The 23,218-nt window shown below is 38.4% G+C and overlaps 1 protein-coding gene across 8 annotated transcripts in view; it reads left to right on the forward strand.

Annotated features, from left to right (window-relative positions):
- Septin2 (septin 2) overlaps positions 1-22,546 on the forward strand; it is a 30,753-nt gene extending 8,207 nt beyond the window's left edge. For 4 of the 8 annotated variants that reach the window (XM_006529241.2, NM_010891.2, NM_001159719.1 and 1 more), the window contains 12 exons: positions 1,937-1,967; positions 3,970-4,090; positions 8,392-8,478; positions 10,154-10,277; positions 11,825-11,959; positions 12,086-12,203; positions 13,271-13,372; positions 14,320-14,465; positions 16,248-16,331; positions 18,357-18,414; positions 19,776-19,895; positions 20,526-22,546. In XM_006529241.2, coding sequence (XP_006529304.1) covers positions 1,959-1,967; positions 3,970-4,090; positions 8,392-8,478; positions 10,154-10,277; positions 11,825-11,959; positions 12,086-12,203; positions 13,271-13,372; positions 14,320-14,465; positions 16,248-16,331; positions 18,357-18,414; positions 19,776-19,877 — 1,086 coding nt within the window. In that variant the 5' untranslated portion in view covers positions 1,937-1,958 and the 3' untranslated portion in view covers positions 19,878-19,895; positions 20,526-22,546. The remainder of the gene's footprint in view (positions 1-1,936; positions 1,968-3,969; positions 4,091-8,391; positions 8,479-10,153; positions 10,278-11,824; positions 11,960-12,085; positions 12,204-13,270; positions 13,373-14,319; positions 14,466-16,247; positions 16,332-18,356; positions 18,415-19,775; positions 19,896-20,525) is intronic. The other 4 variants (XM_030252110.1, NM_001159717.1, XM_006529240.3 and 1 more) reach the window with 2 other exon arrangements.
- The last annotated feature ends 672 nt before the right edge of the window (positions 22,547-23,218 follow it).

Here is a 23,218-nt window from a genome sequence, read left to right on the forward strand (position 1 = left end):
TACTCTTCTATGACTTAAAACAACAACAGAAACTGTCCATTTGCCTCTGTTGGCTTGGTCTGTTTGTTTTATCCCAATATGTATTTATTTTTTCAAATTTCACCTTTCTTTTTCTTTTTCTTTTTTTTTTTTTTTTTTTTTTTTTTGGTTTTTCGAGACAGGGTTTCTCTGTGTAGCCCTGGCTGTCCTGGAACTCAGAAATCCACCTGCCTCTGCCTCCCAAGTGCTGGGATTAAAGGCGTGTGCAGCCACGCCCTGCGTTTCACCTTTGGTTTGATGTCAGTGTTATTAGTAGTCTCCTCTTCTGTGTATTCTGCTTTGATTGAGTTGCTACTTGTTACTTTCATTGTTTATTCTTTAAGACTTTAACAAGACAAATAACTGGCCCAGTGTTGCTAGGGATCCATAATAGAGAGATCCTATCCAAAAAAACAAAAAAACCCACAAAATCAAGAAAAATATCCAGGGGTGGCCTTGAATTCACTTTCCTCTTGCCTGCCTTCCCATGGTTGGGGTTACAGGAATGGACCATCATATATAGTTTTACATTTTTCTGTTGATTTGGGGTTACTGCATTTTTCCCCCGTTAGTGACTACCTTTCCTATTATCTCCTAACTGGACTATTTTTTGCAGTCAGGGTGTAGCTCCTGGCAAATCTATATTCCATCTGACCTATTTATCTCTCTTTTAGAAGGTTTTAGTTCTTTATATTCACTCCTACTCCTAACTTTCAACTTTGCTGACATAGTTTAATCTATTTAGTTGTCTATTAATAGCATTTTGCAAGGATGCCCTTTCTATCTAAGGGACCTTAATTCATTCTTCTGTTACACAGTTCCAGTTAGCTGACTAAAGTATAGACTGGTATTTGTTTTTGACAGGAACATTTTGTTTGTTTGTTTTTTCTTTGCCTCTATGTTCTCCCCTGATCTGGACACTTTGAAAATTCTTTATGTAGGTATCCTAAAGTTTTCAACATGAAAGCGATAACCAAGACTCCATTCCCCGTGAAACATCATAATACTTAACTAAAATCCCATGAATTCTTTTGCATGCCTACTTAATTTACCTGCTTAAATACAGTGAAGTGCGGGAACCTCAGTTTGTCTTAGGTGCTTGAAAACATTTCCATTGGGGAGAGAAACTTGGGGTCTGCAGTGATCTTGTAGGTTAAGGTTTGGAAAACAAAGAAACTTTGTGTGTTTCAACGAAAGTCCAAGGCAACACACTCCCTGTTTCCCAAAGCTTCAGTGTTGTGAAATTTGTGTAACAATTCAGCTCTGGGGCTAGAGAGGGTCTCAGTGGTTAAGAGCACTTACTGCTTTTTTGAAGGACCTGGATTTGGCTCCTGGCATCTACATGGTGGCTCATACCATCCATAATTCCAGTTCCAGGGGACCTGACACCTTCTGACCTCAGAGTTACCAGACTGGCACATAAACATTAAAAATTTCAATCTGTCCTCTTTACTTGTAAATGTGCTTCATGTTGTACCTTGTGCCCCAGTGCCAAAATTTAGTTTCCAAGTTATGCTAGTAATCTTTCAGTCCGAGATAACACACATTCAGGATACAGGACTCTGGGTACAGTGGTATCCTGTTCTCCTTGAAAGGCTTCAATTAAAATAGAGATATGAAGCAGGTTGTCTTTTTCTCCCATCCCATCCCTGATATCTAGAATATAATCAGTACTGAAAGAATATAAATATGTATATATTTGGAAATATAGAAATATATGTCTAGATACTTTTGTCAGCTTATTTAATTTTTTTCTTTATATTGAGTAATCTGGGGCAATGTTTGAGATTACTGAGAAGCTAAAGAAACAAAAAAGAAGCTAAAAAAGGTAGATGTCACATATCTATCTTCCTGGGTCAGTTCATGTTGTTAAATATGCATATATAAAGTCAGACATTTGTCTTTTCTTTTTTAACAGATAGACAGGAAAATCAAGAAAGATGTCTAAGGTAAGGTCATACAGTTCATGTATCTATGGTGTAACGAGAAATTGTTTTAAATGTTCAGATATCTAAAAAGGATTTCTAAGATAAACTTCTGGTTTTGTATTATTCTAAAGTTTTGAGTTGCCTTCTTTACCAAAATTTTAAATCTATATGTTGATGTGAATCCTTTTGATCATCTTGAGATTTTTTTCCTATACCAATCAAATACCTATTAAGAATTCTAATAATTCATATGATTAAATTAATGGCGCTCTTAGACATGCTACATGAGTTTAGATTAGCCCTTATAAATTGTTTGTTCCAGAGCCCTGATATAAATTAGTTCTAAAGGACCATAAGCTGAGAAAGTGGAACTTGTAGTTAAGACTGAAGGTTAGCTTTGCCTTTTATTTTTGAGTCTTGAGTATTTATTACTATCCAATGAAAAACCATAATATCAGTTATTGCTTTTTATACAAGTAATTTGAATCAGAGATTAAATAAAAGAGTCATTATTCTATGACCCAGAAATAACCACTATGAAAGTTTTAGGTATATTTTTGTATGTATGTACATGTGAATGGATGTTATAAATGTAATTGTAAAAGAAATGCTATTTTACAACTTTTTTTTATTTAGTTCAAACAATGCATTAACATTTTTTCACTTTTAGTGTGCTATTGCATAAATGGTAGGATTTAAGAGGTAGGGAGGCTGCATGAGTGCTTGCATGCGTGTGTATTCAGAAACTAGAGTTCAACCTTGGCATCATGCCTCACTGTCCATCAGTGGCTGGTTGGTTTGTTGGTTTGTTCGTTCTCCCTCCTCTCTTTTTATGTGTGTTGGGGGAGGAGGGAGAAAGACAGAGAGACAGACAGATCTCTCACTAGCCTAGAGCCTCAACTATCCACCTGTCTTCACTTGTCCAGGGCTAAGATCACAAAGGCTTTTTTTTTTTATTAGCATCATGCCCAGCTTTTTTGGTTTTGTTTTTAATTTGCTTTCTAGTGATTGACTTCAGGTTGTCAGACTTGCAAGGCAAGTACTCCATCTTCTCATCTCCTAGATTGTGCTTTCACTGTTGATTTACCACATCTTCCATCATCTTTAGTCTTACCAGACATTCTTTCATCAAGAATACAGATGTCATCAGGCACGGTGAGGCTGAAACAGACTGCAAGCTCCAGACCAGCCAGGAATATGTAGTGAGCCTGTCGAAAACAAATATCTAGATATTTCAGGGTAGTCCACTGTGGGCTTAGTTTTTTTGTCTGATAGTTTTTTTAACCTGAAATCTCAACATTCCTCTCCTAGATTCCCTGCCTTTCTCTAGATAAAGCTCTGTGCCATAGATGAAGAATAGCAAGAAATGTCTTACTCTCAGATGTTTTCACAGAGCATCATTCCTGATCCTGGTTGTAGGCTAGTCTTTAGCTAATTGTTCAATGAGAGGAGTCAGTTTTTTTTAACTCTATTTATCTCAAGCCATAATTTGATTTATTTCATTGAGATAAGCTAGTCTTACATATTTTACATAGTTACATTGCTAAACAGAAATTGACTATCAAAATATTAATTATGAGTCATAATATAAGGAAGAAATTAGATTGGCTTGTGTGTGTGTTTAACGATTTAGTTATTTTTATTTTATGTGTATTGGTGTTTGGCCTGCATGTATGTCTATTAGGGTATTGAATTCCTGGGAGCTGGAGCTATAGACATTTGTGAGCTAGCATGTGGGTGCTGGGAATTGACCTGGGTCCTCTGGAAGAACATCCAGTGATCATAACCCGCTGTGCCGTCTCTCCAGCCTCAGATTGTGTTTTCTTTAATCCACTTAAGTGCACAATTTTCTAATAAAAGTATAAGTTTTGAAAATGGTGTTTTGTGGAGTTTCTTTTTTTCCCCCTTTCTTTAATTTGTGAGAATTACTGATTACCTATGCTTTCCACAGGTCTGATAATGTCATAAAAGCAATCATTACGGTGTTTATTAGCTTATTTTGTATTTTTTAATCTTATTTTAGCAACAACCAACTCAGTTTATAAATCCAGAAACTCCTGGCTATGTTGGATTTGCAAATCTTCCCAATCAAGTTCACCGAAAATCAGTGAAGAAGGGGTTCGAGTTCACTCTGATGGTGGTTGGTAAGAAGCTAGTTTACTAAATGCCCCCTTTTTCCAACCTACGAAGTGCATTGGCCTTTCTTTGCAAAATCAACTGTGGAACTTAATATGTATATGTTTTGGTCAAGATATCATATATACTCACACATATATTCAGTAAATTTTGCTCAAGAGGAAAACAAGATTTTAATGTAATTTCTTTATTCATATACAGTGAAAGTTTTTTGTTATAATTTTTTTCCATTTTTATTAGGTATTTTCTTCATTTACATTTCAAATGCTATCCCAAAAGTCCCCCAGGCCCCCTCCCCCCAACTCCCCTACACATCCACTCCCACTTCTTGGCCCTGGCGTTCCCCTGTACTGAGGCCTATAAAGTTTTCAAGACCAAGGGGCCTCTCTTCCTAATGATGGCCGACTAGGCCATCTTCTGATACATATGCAACTAGAGACAAGAGCTCTGGGGGTACTGGTTAGTTCATATTGTTGTTCCACCTATAAGGTTGCAGACCCCTTTAGCTCCTTGGGTGCTTTCTCTAGCTCCTCCATTGGGGGCCCTGTGTTCCATCCAATAGATGACTGAGCATCCATTACTGTGTTTGCTAGGCCCTGGCATAGCCTCATACAAGACAGCAATAGCAGGGTCCCTTCAGCAAAATCCCGCTAGTGTATGCAATGGTGTCATAGTTTGGAGGCTGATTATGGGATGGATCCCCGGGTATGGCAGTCTCTAAATGGTCCATCCTTTCATCTGAGCTCCAAACTTTGTCTCTGTAACTCCTTCCATGGATGTTTTGTTCCCAATTCTAAGAAGGGGCAAAGTGTCTACACTTTGGTCTTCGTTCTTCTTGAGTTGAGTTTCATGTGTTTTGCAAATTGTATCTTGTATCTTGGGTATTCTAAGTTTCTGGGCTAATATCCACTTATCAGTGAGTACATATCATGTGAGTTCTTTTGTGATTGGGCTACCTCACTCAGAATGATGCCCTCCAGGTCCATCCATTTGCCTAGGAATTTCATAAATTATAATTAACTTTTAAAATAGTCACCAGTGATACTTGCCCCCTAGTATTCTCAACCCTTACCAGGATTTTTTTTTTGGGGGGGGGGGTTGTTGTTGTTGTTTCTTTATTATTATTTGTGTGTGTGCATGTATTTAATGTGCACAAGGCACACTTGTGTAGAGGTGGTTCTCGACTTCCATCTTTATATGGGTTCTAAGGATAGAACTCAGGTCACCAGGCTTGAGCAGCAAGTGCCTTTACTTTCTGAATCATCTTGTTGTCTCTCACTCCCCTTTTAAATTGTTGTAGATGGATGTTGTAGAAATGATGTGACTTTCAAGACTAGGTCATAAAAGATACTAGAGGAAGCTAATTGTCATGACTTTATAAAGGCAGGGAACTGAGCCTGCCAATAGCCTTGTAGATGACCTACTTCAGAACATCCTCCAGTCCCAGTTAGGCTTCCTGTGCATGTCTGCTATCCCTGCTGACACTGGCCACTATCCAAACCAGATGTCAAAGGCTGGGCGTGGTGGTTGCATACCTTTAATTTCAGCACTTGTGAGGCAGAGGCAGGAAGATCTCAGTGAGTTTGAAGCCAGCCTGGTTGGTCTACATAGTGAGCTCTGGGACAACCAGGACTACATAGATCTTGTGTCAAAACAACAACAAAAATAGACACTGTCAATTTTAGTGACAACCCAAGTTTGTAAGGTATTGTTAAAGGTGAATTTGCAGAATTGTTACATAGTAAAGATGACTAGTTAATCATTTAGTTAGTATTGTGTTTAATTTTCACTTAAAAATTAGTAATTTATAAAACTCTAGTGGAAGTACTTTGAAATTGAGTGGTTGCTTGAATGTATTTCTGTTGTTATTGATCCTACCGTGTATTGGGTTTTAGCATGCCAGTAGACGCTTAATGATGACTGCTGGTGGGGTTTTTATTGTTTTTGCTATTGTTTGTTTGTTTGTTTGTTTGTTTGTTTTAAACAGTGTTTCACTATGTAGCCCTGGCTGACCTAGAACCAGCTATGTAGAGTAGGCTGCTCTCAAACTTACAGGGATATGCATACATACAGAGATACCCACTACCTTGTATGTTGTTCAATGCGTGAGTCACCACACCTGGCTCTAATGATGAGCTGTTTGTTACTCTGTTAACCATATTACATTTAGTTAGTTTTTTACAGTTGCTAAATTTCAAAACTGAGCATTTGAAAAGCTTAATGGTTGTTATGACCAAGTAAGACTTGATTAATCCTTAGAATTAATAGTTCACAGATCTAAAATGAAGATAGGTTCCAACATATTTTGGAGTATATTTACATAATTAAAATAAAATAAAAATAATGTAAAATTAAGTTCTTGGTAGAAAAGACCAGTGTACTCTTGTCACATTATTATTTGATACATAGCATTCAAAAAACAATCAGTATGTTCACTCTCTGACTGTATATAATTCAGGGAGACTATACAGGGCTAGAAATGTGGTTGGAAACATTTGAATTCCAGCCATTCAAAGAAAACTCATTAAACACTCAGGGCACTTAGTAGGGTCTACAGGGCTAAAGTAGACATAAAATGTTGTTATTTATCCCTAAAAAGTTATGAACAAGGGGCTGGAGAGATGGCTCAGTGGTTAAGAGCACTGACTGTTGTTCCAAAGGTCCTGAGTTCAAATCCCAGCAACCACATGGTGGCTCACAACCATCCGTAATTAGATCTGACTTCCTTTTCTGAAGTGTCTGAAGACAGCTACAGTGTACTTATATATAATAAATAAGTCTTTTAAAAAAAAAAGTTATGAACAAGCCTTGGAGAATCAAACTGCTTAAATACTTACTAAGTCAGAAATATCCCTTATTAAAGACATCAAAAAGTGTGATCCTGCATGTCTGTAAACCAGTGCTTGGAAGCTTGTAGAAGAGGGATGGATCTAAGGTGGAGACAAGCCTGGGCTACATAATGAGACCTTGACAGAGGAGGAGAAAGAGAAATTTGACCATTTACAGTGTAGTCAAACTATCCAGTATACTGTTAAAACAAAAATAAAAACAGAATTTTGGATTTTTTTTTTTTAACTGAGACCCCAAAAGCAAAATTATACAGTTGGGATGTTTTGAACAAAGACTGTCCTCCATGGGGTACATGTAGGCTAGTTTGCAAATTGTACTTGCAAATTAACTTGAAATATATCCTACACCTAAAGTAAAAAAAAATTTTTTTAGAAGAAAGTAAACATAATTTTATGACAGCTAAAAACATTTCAAAGGACATGAACGGTTACCGCAATAGGAAAAAAAAACACTTCATTAACTATTCTTTATGGTGGTTGGAGGGATGGCCCAGGTATTATGAGAACTTGCTGTTCTTACACAGGACCTGACTTCAGTTCCCAGCATTTTTGTCAGGTAGCTCCTGACTGCCTTGAATTCCAGCTCCTCTGGAGCCAACTCCTCTGGTCTCCTCAGGCACTTGTACTCACTTGTCTAGCCGTCAGCCCCAACCACACGCATTCATAATTTAATGTAAATCTGTTTGTTTTTTTAAATAAAAAACAATTACCTTGAAGCTGAAGAAATGGCTCAACCACTAAGAGTGCACACTGCTCACTCAGAGGACCTGAGTTACATAGTAAGACCCTGTCTCAAAAACAACAAAATCACTCTTCCAGGGTTGGTGCTTATAGGCACATAGCATGGTCCAGTGTCTGACACACCATTATAGGCTTTTCTATAAGACAGTCTCAAACAAAACTAGGCCATCTCGAACCCCTGCCAATGGTTTACCAGTATACCAAGAAGTTTGGAGAAGTACTAACGTCAGTGGTGTGTGCTTTTAAGACTTAAAGCTTTATGGGATTATCCAACATAAAGAAGCATGTCAGCAGGACCCACCATGTGGTTTCGCTGTGTCCATGACAGGATCTACTGTGCTTCCTTATTGAAAGGCAGAAAATTGTTAGGAAAGTGTTGAAGACACAAGTACAGAGTCAGAAAGCTAAATAAATATGAAGCTCCTTAAGTAATAAAAACCAATGATTATTCTAAAGAACAGCAACAGCAAAATTCGAAAGTATGTTCTAGAAACCTGTGGAGAGATAAAAATTGTTTATGATCATGCCATTAACAAATTCTACAATCCCCTGGATTTGGATTCAGATTAGGTTCTTGTTGTTTGACTTTGAGGAAGTTGCTCGCCTTCCTTCAGCTTCCCCATTCCTTTTTGTGACACACACGTGGTGGTAAACATTCCAGGTTTAACAGTTAATATGGGAAAGATCATGACATGATAGTATTTTCATCTTCATTTAAGGTGAATCTGGTCTAGGAAAATCAACTCTCATAAACAGCTTATTCCTGACTGATCTCTACCCAGAAAGAATTATTCCTGGAGCTGCAGGTAAATATTTCTATATAATTGTTAAGTATTATTTTACTTGAACATTTCTAGAATATATACCTGATATCTTAGGTCTTAGATGTGTGTTTTGCTTAATTACTTTGTGTTTTGTAAACTGTCAACAAAAGAAGGAAAAGTGTGCTGCATCTGAGGTCCTGAGATCTTGGTTGTAGACTTTGTTCTATACTTATCTGTGTATCTATGTAACTAACTTTCATTTCAGTTTGCTATCTAGTAAATGTCCTGGTTTTCCATCTGTATTGTATGCTGGATGAAAAGCTATGTCTTTAAAAAGCTACATACAAGAGTGAGAATGTAGCTCCATGGTAGAGCCCTTCCCAGCATACATGACGCCAGAAGTTCACTTGTCAGGATTATCTAAAGTTACTTAAATATAATTAAAGTGTTATATATAGAGAAATTTATGATAGGGATATGTTTGTCTATTCTCTGATTATCCCAGCATAAGACACTGGCATTCTCAAATATGTTTGTTTTGCTTTACAGTACTTCTCAAACCTGGGACCTTTTGCATGCTAGTCAAATGCTCTACTACTGGGCTACATAAATACTTGTTGATAAGAACGAATAAGGTCAACCACAATAAAGATGTACAACCTTTTCACCAATACTTTTATATTCTGTTTTTAAATGAATTCATAAATTACTTTGTCTCAGACAACTTTGAGTAGTTGGTTCTCTGCTTGTACCATATGGGTTCCAGTACTGAGCTTAGGTCATCATCAGGCTTGGCAGCTGGCGCTTGTATCCAGTAGCCATTTCACTAGTCCCAATATGTTTTGTTTTGTTTTGTTTTTAAAATTTAAGATTTTTTTGTTTGTTTTTTGTTTTTGGAGACAGGGTTTCTCTGGACAGCCCTGGCTGTCCTGGAACTCACTCTATAGACCAGGCTGACCTCGAACTCAGAAATTCATCTACCTCTGCCTCCCAAGTGCTGGTATTAAAGGTGTGAGCCACCACTGACCAGCTAATTTTAAGACCTTTTGTTTTTAAATCTGTGTTTTGCCATGAGTGTATGTATGTGGATCACATATTTACCTGGTGCTTTTGGAGGTTGGTTCCCTTGGAACTGAAGTTCCAAATGGTTATAAACCATCATGAAGGCGCTAGAGATTGAACCTTAGTTTTCTGCAAGAGCAACAAGTATTCTGAACTGCTGAGCCATCTCCAGCCCCTCAATGTTGGTATTTTCAACAATCCCCAGAAAACATTCATTTTTAGCACCAACATTTCCTTTGCTGACTCTGGATCTTTTCTAAACAGTGTTTATATTACTTTCTGAGACCTTCCAAGTCATCTTTCTTTCTTTTTGTTGTCGTTGTTTTTTTGTTTTTTTTTTTGTTTTGTTTTGTTTTTTTTCGTTTTTCAAGACAGGGTTTCTCTGTGTAGTCCTGGCTGTCCTGAACTAACTCTCTCTCTCTCTCTCTCTCTCTCTCTCTCTCTCTCTCTCTCTCTCTCTCTCTCTCTGTAGACCAGGCTAACCTTGAACTCAGAAATCTGCCTGCCTCTGCGTCCCAAGTGCTGGGATGAAAGGTGTGCGCTACCACTGCCCGGCTATCATTTTTCATAAGAATATAAATAATGGATATCTCTCCTTCTAGCATGCTGCCTTGATTTTTAAGTACATTTTCTATTAAGTTTATTTCTTTTCTAGAGAAAATTGAAAGAACTGTCCAGATAGAGGCTTCGACTGTTGAGATTGAAGAGCGGGGTGTGAAGCTGCGGCTTACAGTAGTGGACACTCCCGGCTACGGGGATGCCATCAACTGCAGGGATTGGTATGAATTCACAGAGGGTGCAGAGCCCTCAAAGGGTCAATTACTCTGCATTTGTTTTCATTTACTTAATGTATTTACATTGTAGACAATGTTAGCAACACTTAAAGTTGCCGGATCTAATCATTTCAAGTTTAAATATTGCCTCTCTCAAAACAAGGTCTCACTATTTAATTCAGGCTGGCCTTGAACTCAGAATTCTCCTGCTTTTCCTTCCTATTTTGAATATGAGCCACTGTGTCCACTCTAATGAGACCTGAGATTGAAAAGTTAATTGTCTACAAACTGCTAACATAAACAAAGCACTGTAATACAGACTGCAGCCAGAGGACAGGTTGCTCTTTCTATGTCTGTCCCTTCCTTAGAGACATATTACTTGTAAACGACTGCTCTTTGCCATCATTTTCACAAGTAAGGGATTTCAGAGGGTAGAATACTCCGTTGCCCTCATTGTGCAGAAAAATCTTACTTTTGTACCTACTATTTTTTTGTCCTAACCCTGCCAAGAAAAAGTATCAAATTTGCAGCACTAAATGAGAAAAGGAAGGCAGGGTAATGGTGCTTGTTTACCCTTCTTCTACATTAAGAATGCCTCCCTTCTCACCATCCCATGAACTTGCTGTCCTGATGGCACCTTTCATAATCCTGCCTTGGACTGCATGCTTTCTGGTACTGCCCTGTTTCTTGGCCTCTTGTGAAGCAGTTGTAAGTCTGGAAAAGTGTTGGCAGCCTTCCAGGTTCATAGACCACCTATCAGGAACTTGGTAATCTGTTGTACTTAGGTTATTGATTCCCATTGATTCATTAAAACTACTTAATATTTGCCATAGTTTAAAAACAAAAACACATGCCTTCATTATGCCTAAGATTGACAGAGAGTCAATCTTCTGTTATGGGTTGTTTTAAGTATTATATGGGAAAGGGAAGAGAAATGGGTTTTTCTTTTGAAGTTAGGGAGTGCCTGTCTTAGTACCCCACGATTACTATTGAAATTTGTGCTTTAGTTTCTTTTTTTTAAACATTTTTTATTAGATATTTTCTTTATATACATTTCAAATGCTATCCCGAAAGTTCCCTATACCCTCCCTCTGACCTGCTCCCCTACCCACCCACTCCTGCTTCTTGGCCCTGGCATTCCCCTGTTTGCAATACCAAGGGGCCTCTCTTCCCTGTGATGGCCGACTAGGCCATCTTCTGCTACATATGCAGCTAGAGACCCGAGCTCTGGGGTTAGTTCATATTGTCGTTCCACCTATAGGGTTGCAGACCCCTTCAGCTCCTTGGGTGCTTTCTCTAGCTTCTCCATTGGGGGCCCTGTGTTCCATCTTATAGATGACTGTGAGCATCCACTTCTGTATTTGCCAGGCACTGGCATAGCCTCATATGAGACAGCTATAACAGGGTCCCTTCGGCAAAATCTTTCTGGCATATGCAATAGTGTCTGGACTTGGTGGCTGATTATGGGATGGATCCCCGAGTGGGGTGGTCTCTGGATGGTCCATCCTTTCATCTCAGCTCCGAACTTTGTCTCTGTAACTCCTGTGCTTTAGTTTCAAGACAATTATCTCCTACATTGATGAGCAGTTTGAACGCTACCTACATGATGAGAGTGGACTGAACAGGCGTCACATCATTGATAACAGGGTACATTGTTGCTTCTACTTCATTTCACCTTTTGGACATGGGTGAGTCAGTTGTTTACCTCAGAAACCTCTTGCATGTTGTAATATATGAATGAGATGATTTTGTGAAGAAAAATGGTATGTTTCTATGCTTTCCCTAAATGTGTGGCATTTGAACATTGTTTTTAGACTGAAGCCCTTAGATGTTGCATTTATGAAAGCGATACACAATAAGGTGAATATTGTGCCTGTCATTGCGAAAGCTGACACTCTCACTCTGAAGGAGCGTGAGCGGCTTAAGAAAAGGGTGAGTAGAAAGGAGATGGCCACCTGTGCCTTCTCAGCAGGATTTTGAGCCAGCTACCCAGGAAGTAGAAGGAAGAAAGATTTAAACTGAGTTGCCAGAGGCAGGACTATAGAATTCATTTCTTTTTGTGTATTGGAACTCAAAGAGTATTTGTAAGGTTTGAAGGGTTTTTGTTCTTTTTATTTTCATCCTCATGGAAGAATCAAATTTGTATAGTTAACACTCTTAGATAAAAAGAACCTCATTGAGTAGGACGTGGCTGAGTGAGTACAAGGAGCTCCCACAAGTACTAAGTTGAGTGATGTGACATGGAAGTGTTGTCTCTCTTCACCTGTGTGGTTTTTTGGTTTTGTTTTTTTTTAAGATACTAGAGGCATATGCCACCTTGCCCAGCTCAAGATTAATCAATTAATCAATTAATACATTTTGATACTTTGAGACAGTCTCTCAGTGTAGCCTTGGCTGTTGTGGAACTTACCATGTAGATCACAGTGGCCTCGCCTTTGCCACCAAGTGCTGGGATTACTCTCAAAATTCTTTTTGCCTGCATAATATATTCTTCCTCCCATTCAGTGACTATGTGTGAGACTCCTGTATTGCCCATGAACTTTTAGGTGCTTATAGTGTCTGTTTGGCCTCTGGCTCTTGTCTTGGTAGATGATTGTGAGAGTATTTTCAGCTTAGCTGCTGTATTGAGGCTATTACTAGTATTCCTATTGTTTTTTATGTTGAAAGTGAGTGTTTATAATTGTTACTATTATTGTTATTCTTACAGACAGAAAAACTCCCAAACAGCCTTTTTGGCTGTTTCTTATCAGTTATTTGGCCATTGGTACACAAATGATTCTTAGTGGATTTTGTTTTGGGTATTTTTATTTAAGGGAATCTCACTATGTAGCTCTGGCCTATCTGGAACTTGCCATGTGCACCAAACTGGCTTAAACTTGCAGATGTCTGTTTCTGCCTCTGCTTCCTGAGTATAATTCTTGTAAATTTCAATTATGAGTTACCTAGTTAAAATAATATGTCCTTAACTAAAATTGATTCTAGTTTTGTTATTGTTCCAGATTTTGGATGAAATTGAAGAGCATAGCATTAAAATCTATCACTTACCTGATGCAGAGTCAGATGAAGATGAAGACTTTAAGGAGCAGACTAGACTCCTCAAGGTAAGAGCTAACTTTAGACATGCAGCATGAACAATTCCTGTTCCCTGCTTTCTTGTGTACATATTTTAAAAGACACATATGGCTAAGAAAGCTTCACTGACAGAAGATTGGGAAGGTCATATTACAGTAATATATTTTGGTATCAACATATTTATGAAAGTTTTAAGAATTGAAAATGTCATTGCAGGCTGAGAGATGGCTCAGTGGTTAAGAGAGCACTGTCTGCTCTTCCAAAGGACCAGGGTTTAATTCCCAGCACACACATGGTAGCTTACAGCTGTCTGTAACACCAGTTCCAAGGTTCTGACACCCTCAGACCAATGCACATAAAAGAAAATTAAATAAATCTACAAAAGAAAAAAAGAAAAGAAATGTCATTGCAAAATTGGTTTGTTTAGACTCTGTCCATGTGAGAAATAACTAGTCTGTGTAAGTAAAATGTATATCCGTTTAGCACTCAGTCAGATGTAGTTAAGGCCAGGCATTCTGGCACACCCATTTAATATCAGTACTGGGGACACTGGGAGATGCAGAGGCAGATGATAGATGATCACTGTGAAGTGGAGGTCAGTCTGCTCTACATAGCTAATTCCCGGCCATCTATAACTATGTATTGAGACCTTTCTCTTTTTTTTTTTTTTTTCCTTTCTCAAAACAAAACAACTTTGTAAATAGTGGTGAGCCTTTTCTTTTCTTTTCTTTTCTCTCTTTTTTTTTTTGTTTTTGTTTTTTGTTTTTCAAGACAGGGTCTCTCTGTATAGCCCTAGCTGTCCTGGAACTCACTTTGTAGACCAGGTCAGCCTCAAACTCAGAAATCCACCTGCCTCTGCCTCCCGAGTGCTGGGATTAAAGGCGTGCGCCACCACTGCCCAGCTAGCAGTGAGCCATTTCTGTATCCTTGGTTTACAGTGAACATTGTTCTCTACTACCTTGTGGTTTTTTTCTAGGCCAGTATCCCATTCTCTGTGGTTGGCTCCAACCAGTTGATTGAAGCCAAAGGCAAGAAGGTTAGAGGCCGTCTCTACCCATGGGGTGTTGTAGAGGTGGAGAACCCAGAACACAATGACTTTCTGAAGCTGAGAACGATGCTCATGTAAGACATTTGGCGTATTCACTAGGGCAGACCATGAAGAGTGGGGACATTCAGAAACTGGTATCCTCTATTGCAGACTAAGAAGACCATTGCAGTTGGGACTGAGGGTCTTTATTGGGACTCAGTCTCTGTTGAATCTCTTTCTCCTAGGATTTTATAGTACTTGCCCTTCTTGCTGTCCACCCTTTAAATAAATGTAAACTTTAAGTATGCCTTCCCCTCTTGAATCGTTTTTAAATTAAGGGTGATGACTTTTGACAACAGTATGGAAAAAAAGGATATAGTCTATTGAACTCTTAAGTTTTAAAAGAAGAATGAAATGGGCCTCAGATATGGGTCAGCAGTTAAAACTGCTTGCTGCCACTGTACCCATTTCAGGTACTCAACAACCACCTATGACAACAGTCCCAGGTGACTGCACACCCTCTTCTGGATAGTGCAAGCACCCAAACACACATGTATACAAACAGACCAAGGAAAGACATTCTGAGTGACAGTGTCACAGATATGGAACACTTACAAGTTAACCACTGTCTCTCCAATAGCAGGTTTGTTACTAGAGGAAATGAGAACCTATGGGATCTTGGCTATTGCCCAGCAAACAAAGCGAGAGCCCCAGAGTCTATTAATGCTACAGCCAGTAAATCAGCAGCTCTGCTTCACCATTAGCCTAGAAAACTGTAAATGTTACGGGTGTCAATTAGCTTAAGATGTCTTGGTCTAGTTTTTGTTATCTTGTAAGTATGGAAGCCCATTTGTCTCTTTCTGGAAACTAGAATGTTAACATCTGGTCAAGTTCTTCTCACTATGTTAAAATGAATCAGAGGGTATCATATGGTGAGACAGCATAAGCTATTTTATTTTTATTAGCATGTGCTTATACATATTTTGAGGTATAATGTATTTAGCACCTATTTACTATATATACTAAACAATTTCCTTCTCTCCATCACTTCTTCTTGAAACGTTCAAGCTTTACTCTTGTACTTCTCTATAAAATATACTTCTTTAATGAAAAAAGTTCAAAGAGAAGTAATCTGAATAAACTAATACTTTGATTAGTTAAATTACTGCATACTTAGGCTATTTACTGAATGAGAACCAGTATGATTTTGCCATCTTAAGTTATTACAGATGTAGCATAATAGTTCTGAGAGTGCTAAGACATACTTGTCTGCAGTGCTGAGCAGCTGGCTGTCCTAGCCCTGTCCTTCAGGGAATGTCAGTGTTGCACAGTAGGTGTGATATTTCTCTGTTATGCAAGTTGTGCCTTCCTTAAAGTGAAGAAGATCCAACTACCCTTTTATCCACATTCATACTGTTTTCCTAAATAGGAATGTGTTATGTTCTCTACACAATTTTAAATGAGTAACATTTGGGAAATAAAAAAAGCTAGGCAGAGACCTATTAGAATTGTCTATTTTTCATAAGATCTTTTAGAGAATTAAAGTGTTATATTTCAGTTATCATTTACAAAAAAGTCTCCTGAATCTCTTTTGTGTCCATATCCCTCCAGTGCTAATGGCTTTGTAGTGTGTCTTGTAGTGCCTATGACAGTGTCAAGGAGAAAGTATTCTCTATCAAGGTCTTAGTGTTGTAGCTTATTGTAGTTCCAAAGGAGCTTTCTTACCTGAGAGTCCAGCAAACTGTGAAGTTTACCAAATAATTATCCGGGCTCACAGTACTGGCTTTTTTCCATGTGTTTCAGTCTAGAATATTGCTGTTGTTGCCCTCGAGACTGCCATATCCTGAATCCCTTGTTACATTTCTTCTCCTTTTTAGCACCCACATGCAGGACCTACAGGAAGTGACCCAAGACCTTCACTATGAAAACTTCCGTTCTGAGAGGCTGAAGAGAGGCGGCAGGTTGTCACACTGTCTTCCCAGTATCATGTTCCCTGAGTCTCATTCTCCTGTCTTTCATGTGTATAACTGGGATTTCTTGATCATAAAAAAAATGTACTTTCTGTTCAATCACTGTATCACTGTAAAAGAATATTGTTAATTCAGTCAAGTGGAAGCGGGGACGGAAAAGAGACATTCATAACATGTACATAAAGAACAAGTTCAGAGGCTAGAGAGATGGCTCTGGAGGCAAGAACACTTGCTCCCCTTGCAGAGGACCTGGGTTCAATTCCCAGCACCCTCAATGCAGCTCACAACTGTGACTCTCAGTTCCAGGGTATTTGATGCCTTCTTCTGGCATGCATGTGGTGCATGGCAGGCAATGCATACAAGTAAATAATAATAAAGCATTTCTTTTAAACAAACAGCTTTAGATGGAAGAGCCAGAGGCTTGCATTGGTACTTTTGTGGAAGTATGGCTGTGTTTATAAATAAATGATGGGTTTGCTTGCCATTGAGAGCTTTGGAAGGTAAGATCACCATAGGTGTCACTGGAGTAACAGCTCTATTTTCTACAGACTCCATGTGGCCAGATCCATTCACTTTGTCTCTTTTGTAGTCCTAGTGTATTTGTATGATGTCTTAGTTAGGGTTTTACTGCTGTGAACAGACACCGTGACCAAGGCAACTCTTTATAAGGACTTTAACTGGGGCTGGCTTACAGGTTCAGAGGTTCAGTCCAGTATCATCAAGGTGGGAACATGGCAGCATCCAGGCAAACGTGGTGTTAGGAGCAGCTGAGAGTTCTACATCTTCATCTGAAGACTGCTAGCAGAATACTGGCTTCTAGGAAGCTAGGATGAGGGTCTTTAGCCCACACCCACGGTGACACACCTACTCCAACAAGGCCACACCTCCTAATAGTGCCACTCCCTGGGCCAAACATATACAAACCATCACATATGAGAGATGTGCTTTGTGACCCAATTGTACCTGAAAAACCATGTCTCTAGGAAGCTTACAAGTACCTGTAACTTAAGTTCCAATGAATCTAACACCTCTCACTCTAAGGGCACCAGCATTCATATGCACATATTTTTATATATAGACACTCACATACACACATAAATAATAAAATAGTTTTTGAGATGTTAATTTGGAAATATATTAATTAAGAAAGGCTTTTACTAGCATAACTGTTGGTGTTATCAGCGAGCTTTCCTCAGTCCTGTGTGCCAGGCTCTGTTCACTCAGCTTCTTTTGGCTTCTTTAGGTGTAATGGTTTATTCACAGCGTAGTCATGAAGGGGACTTACCTAAACCAGGACCCTTCTTTTGCTTAGACCTGCTGCTTTTGACTGTAAGACAAAGGCAAGTCATCTTTCCACCTTACAGAAATAAGTCTTCTGAATTTCCAGTTTCATGTTTTGTCTTCTTTTTCTTCCTGTGTTCTCTTAATTATCATGTCTTTAAAAGGCCTTAAGTGAAGGGGACCCGCACACACACAGTGGGGGGGCTCCCCTCATAACCTGGATTAGGCACAAACCACACCCAAACACTTATTTTCACATAGAGAAAACAAGAAAGAAAAGTAAAAGTTTCTGCTATCTGGCTCCAACAGAAAAACTGCAGGTTCAATTTTTAAGAGGAGAAAAGGAGGTCTGGATTAGAATGGGCTCAGATGCTTTGACTGGGCGTGTTAATTAGATGAACCAAAGGGGGATTTTGATGGCTGGGCTTCAATGCTTTGATAACTGGATGTTAGTAGTCAGCCTTAGGAATGAATCTGGCATAAGAAAGAGTCTGAATAAGGGAACAGACTTGAATGGAGAGCTTTAGGGATGTAATCTGTGGTTTACAGAGGCATAGGAGTGGGAAGGGCAAGGCCTGCCAGAGCCATGCTTGCGCTGCTCAAGCTGGCCAGAGACCTTTAGAAAGCAAATAAATATAAAGCAGAGTTCTTCAGGATTATAAAAGTCTGTCTGTTATCTCTATTCAGAAATACAGTATTGTAGTATTAAAGTTGTAATTTCTTTTTTACCCTTAGGAAAGTAGAGAATGAGGACATGAATAAAGACCAGATCTTGCTTGAAAAGGAGGCTGAGGTAAAGTAGAATGGTTGTATTCTAGAATCTATAGCTGTTTTATATCCAAAATTTTCATAGTTAATTATAGTTTTTCCTTTCTTTTTGAAGCATTGTTTGCTAATCTTTAAAATACATGTAAATACATAGTATACATATTTTAAAATGTATTGCCTCATTCAATCTCAAGTAGCAGTTTAGCTAACAATAAAAGGTTATATGACTGAAATTTTTTTTTTTATAAACTGTTCAAAGGTCTTTTTCTCTATATGTAGAGAATAACCAATTGGGAAACATAATGAATTGCCATTGCAAAAATAGGGTAGAAATATATGTCTTACTTGGAAGAAGAAATGAGATTGTGCTGCTAATAAGATAGTGGAGGTTAAAACACTACATTGTGGGTAGGACAGTCAGTATAAGAATTCAGTCCTCTAAACCTCTGAATTTAGAACCATGTGAACAATACTCTAGCAGAGTGGTATTCTTTCCTTTCCTAAGGGGTGTTTGGTAATGTAATTGCAATGTTTGAAGGCGTAACTAAGTATGTGGTGCACAGGGAGCTCATTGAGAACTGGACTACAGAACAGTTGATACCCAAATAGCCAGCTAGCAATTGATCAGGACTATAGAACACTGCCAGTTAAAATGATGCAGTTTATTTAGTGGTGATGTGGTCACAAGAGGACAGCCTTTTCTAAAGAAAAAGAAATAATTTCTTTGATCAAATTAATTCTGTGTGGATAAGATACTTGTAATAACCACAAAGCCACCTAAAGAACACGTGAGTAAATATTTTAGAGTCCTTGCCTGCAGCCCTTCTGAACATATACCGACCTCAGTGGCAGCGATTGTTAAGGAGTCTAACAATGGATGTGGGTCAGTTGGTGATGCTTATCCTGGGTTCAATCTCAGCAAAGCATAAACTAGGCATGATGGCTCTTTCCTATAATCCCAGCATTTGGGAAGTAGGAACAGGAAGATTAGGAGTTCAGAGTTATCCTTGGCTACAGAGGGAGTTTAAATCTAGCCTGAGCTAGTGATAATATGTCTCAAAAATAATAAAAAATTAATAAGGGAAAAGTTTTGTTTTCATAGCTAAGACCTTGTTGCTGAGCAGAAAAGATGATTCATCCTTTGTGTTCTCCAAAGGGTAATAGCAGGCTTTCTTTTTGCCTCATTGTCTTACTAGTCTTTAGTGATTCTGTTTATTGATAACTTCTGTCTCATTTGAATCATAAATTTTGTCATTTACATGGGTTTTTTTATAGTTGATTCTTTTATATTGGTTTATAAGGTTTATTTGAACATGTGTTTGAGAAAAGCAATGGAAACTAATGCATGACAACACCAACGTTGTATCTGACATGTACTGTTCATAGCTCCGCCGCATGCAAGAGATGATTGCAAGAATGCAAGCGCAGATGCAGATGCAGATGCAGGGTGGTGACAGTGACAGCGGGGCTCTCGGGCAGCATGTGTGAGGCCGAGCTTTCATATTGGTAAGTGGGGAGGGAGGGCGGGCTCACTGCCAGCTCAGCCATGACTGTGACTCCCCTATGACTATGGGCTCCTCTCTCTCAAGTCCGCTGCTGTTAGCTGTGTTAGTAACCTTTCATTGAAAAGCAGAAACTAGTCTCTGCTGCCACCTACTGTCTAGTAAAGATATTCTTATTTTCTAATGTTACAATATAGTTTATGGTAAAGAAAAAATTAAATATGTTAAAGAAAAATTAAAATTTTTATTAGTAATAGTGTTGGAAACTCTTTAATATTGGAAACATCTTTAAAAAGAACTTTCTTAATTTATTAAAGTCTTCTGCAGATGAAAAAAAATAGTAAAGGTGCCAGAAAGAGGAACCAGTGCCATTAGATAAGGGCCACCTAGGTGTAGACCTCTAGGCCTCTCAGGCAACCGTGCTGTGACCATTGAAAATTGGCGTGTCACTCAGATTTGTGATCTGATGTAATTCTGAGCACTGTTTTACAGTATCTGTCAGTTTCCACAAACCTCATAAAGGCATCTTGATTTAGTTCAGTTTATGCCCTTTGTTCTGCAGAGGGAGGATTGCCAGTGCTGTAAGAAACAAATGCATCACTTCCATTTAAATTGTTTTGTTTTTACTTTCCAGGAAACACTTTGGATAAGAAAGACTTCCTGATAAGTGCTACAGCATCAAGGTTCTTAGCCCTGTGGAAGGAAGGGCACCCATCCACAATGAAGCACCTGTGTCTGAGGATTTCAGTTGGTTGTTTTTTGTTTTTTGTTTGGTTGGGGTTTTTTTTTTTTTTTTTTTTTCTTTTTTAACATTTGGTGGTTTTTGTTTTTACTCTTTTTTTCTTTTCCTTCTTTTTCTGCCCTCAACCCCCCAACTCCTTTGGTATGAAGTACTTTTAACATTTATATTTCATTGTTACACTTTAAATTTTGTAAGGAAAACTCTGATATTTTATTCCTCCTGAACCACTAATGTTAGAATTTATTTCTAAGAATCAGTCAACATGTATACTCTTAATAGTGAATTTCTATGATATAGCTGGCCTGACTAATCACTGACAAGTACTCTTTGATTTCTATCTAGACATTTTTATGCTCAGAATGTTCCTGTGTGGTGGACATTGATGTACCTGTGACAGAAGTGGTTGTGCATACTTGGTGGCAAATTATTTGCTTACTAGAATTGAAGTCACATTGTTAACTTTATATTTGTACAGAACACCTAAAACCAATTTTGCTGCTGTAGTTCATTCGGCTTATTCATCTGCACAATTATCTGTTAACCAGGTAGAACAGAAGAGAGTTATCTAATGAGATACATGTTTATACTTAAATAGCTTTTAAAAAGCAGGATTTCAGGGTTGAATTTTAAGAGCTCTGGATTCTAGTGCCAGATCATTTTCAAACCTCTGTAGAGAAAGCTCACTACAAGGACTTTTTATACTGTGGATGCTGATTATGCTATGCTGTGGAGAGAACCAAAGCAGCTATGAGCTCCAGCTTCATATTGTAACAAGACTCTTTATAAGGAAGAGTCAGTAAACTTTTTACTCAACTAAAAAGGCAATACTTTTTTAAAGAAACCAAAATGTTTATATTTTATACTGCACTTTAATGTACTTTCTATAACTAGGTGCAAAAGGTCATAGCAGTGGAAATCATAGTCCTTGGCTGGCATGGATCCAACCCCAGGCTTGTGATTGGGTGGTGCTCTTGAACAAAAGGCCACTTGAAGCCCAGATGCCTGCCAGGTTTTCGTCTAACTCTTCCCCTTTTCAGTGATCCTTCTATTGAAAGGAAAATAGCAGTGCTGGGTTTTTTATGTGCAGACTGTCTCATCTGTTTCCAGGCACTGTCATTTTCTTCAGTGTGTGTAGTATAAATGTCTTCACACCATGAACGAAAGGCTTTTCAGATCTGTGCCCCAAGCAGGCAAGCAGAGTCCTGCCTGGTTTATATTCTGGCACTTCCCTCTTCTACCCTGTCTTCTAATGTCAGGCAGTGACCTTAGAAGGGAAGGGGCAGGTGAAGGAGGCAGTGGTGTGGAGAAGCAAAGCAGGTGCTAACTGTGTGCTTTCATTTGCTGCAGGAGGAAGGACTTGATTGATGATGAGGCAGGGATTTACGTTTAATTCAGTCCAAAACTCAGTAGTACTAATAAGATGAAGCTTAAGCATGGTTGTTTATAAATTTAATGAGGAAAAATACATTTGCTCGCTTTGCCTCTTCACATTGCATCACTGTGAGTGATCAGGGAAGTTCATTGTGTGAAGTTCCTATCAAGAAAAGCGTCAATGACTTTAGAGTACCCATGCAGTCCTTTGTTTGGCTTATTTTGACATTAAGTTTGTTGGAGAAAAATTTAAAAACAAAAAAATGAAAGAATTCCCAAGTATTCGGTGTGAGTCCCATGTTTTTGAGTTAAGGTGCTACTTCGGGTCAGCTGACATCTAATATTGGCAGTGTGGATTGTGAGGTCTTGCAGCCACAATTCTAACCCCCTTCAGTTTTACTGCTTTTGCTAACAGATACTTGCTCTTTCACTAAGAAGTAACTTGTACTTGTAGAAATGTATTTTGAAAACATTTCACACTTCAACTTTGTATCCATTTAAATTAACCTTTTTCAATAAAGCACTATTGTTTAGATATTAAATGAGTAGTCCTCTTTTTGAGTAAAGTATGCGGGCCATTGTGAAGATTCAAGACCCCTATTACAACTGTATATCAGAGCAAGATGTTACTTGTATTAATAGCAGGCGTGCTGCGTATATTTTCATCAGAGATAACCCAGATACTCCAAAAGAAATCCTATAGCTGTACAGGTTATCAGATTGTCTGCAGACTACTTGATAAAATGGACAGTAAGACTTCATAGGTAAATTTACTAATTAGAAAATGAAGCAACAACTGTTAAACATAGTGGGAAGTAAAAGTGATCCAAATATATTTCTAATTCTCCATATTTGTAAGAAGAGAGATGAATTAGGAAAACAGTCTTAATTTTTAAAATGTTTGTTTATGTATTGGTTGGAGTTTTTTTTGTGTTTGAGGCAGACTCACTTTTGTAGCCTGGCTAACCTGGAACTCTTTATGTAAATCAGGTTGGTCTCCAACTCAAAGAAATCTACTATCTCTCTCTTTGCCTCTGGAGTGCTGAGATTAAAGATGTATACCACCATGCTCAGATTTTTACGTTTTTCTACCTTTTTATTGTATGTGTATGAGTATTTTGCCTGCCTGCATGTCTTTGTACCATGTGTATGCCTGTCACCCAAGGAGGCTAGAAGAGGAGGGTGTCAGGTCCCCTGGAACTGGACTTAGAGAC

The sequence above is a fragment of the Mus musculus genome, chromosome 1 (assembly GCF_000001635.26).
Source record: "Mus musculus strain C57BL/6J chromosome 1, GRCm38.p6 C57BL/6J".
Taxonomy (NCBI): Eukaryota; Metazoa; Chordata; class Mammalia; order Rodentia; family Muridae; genus Mus; species Mus musculus.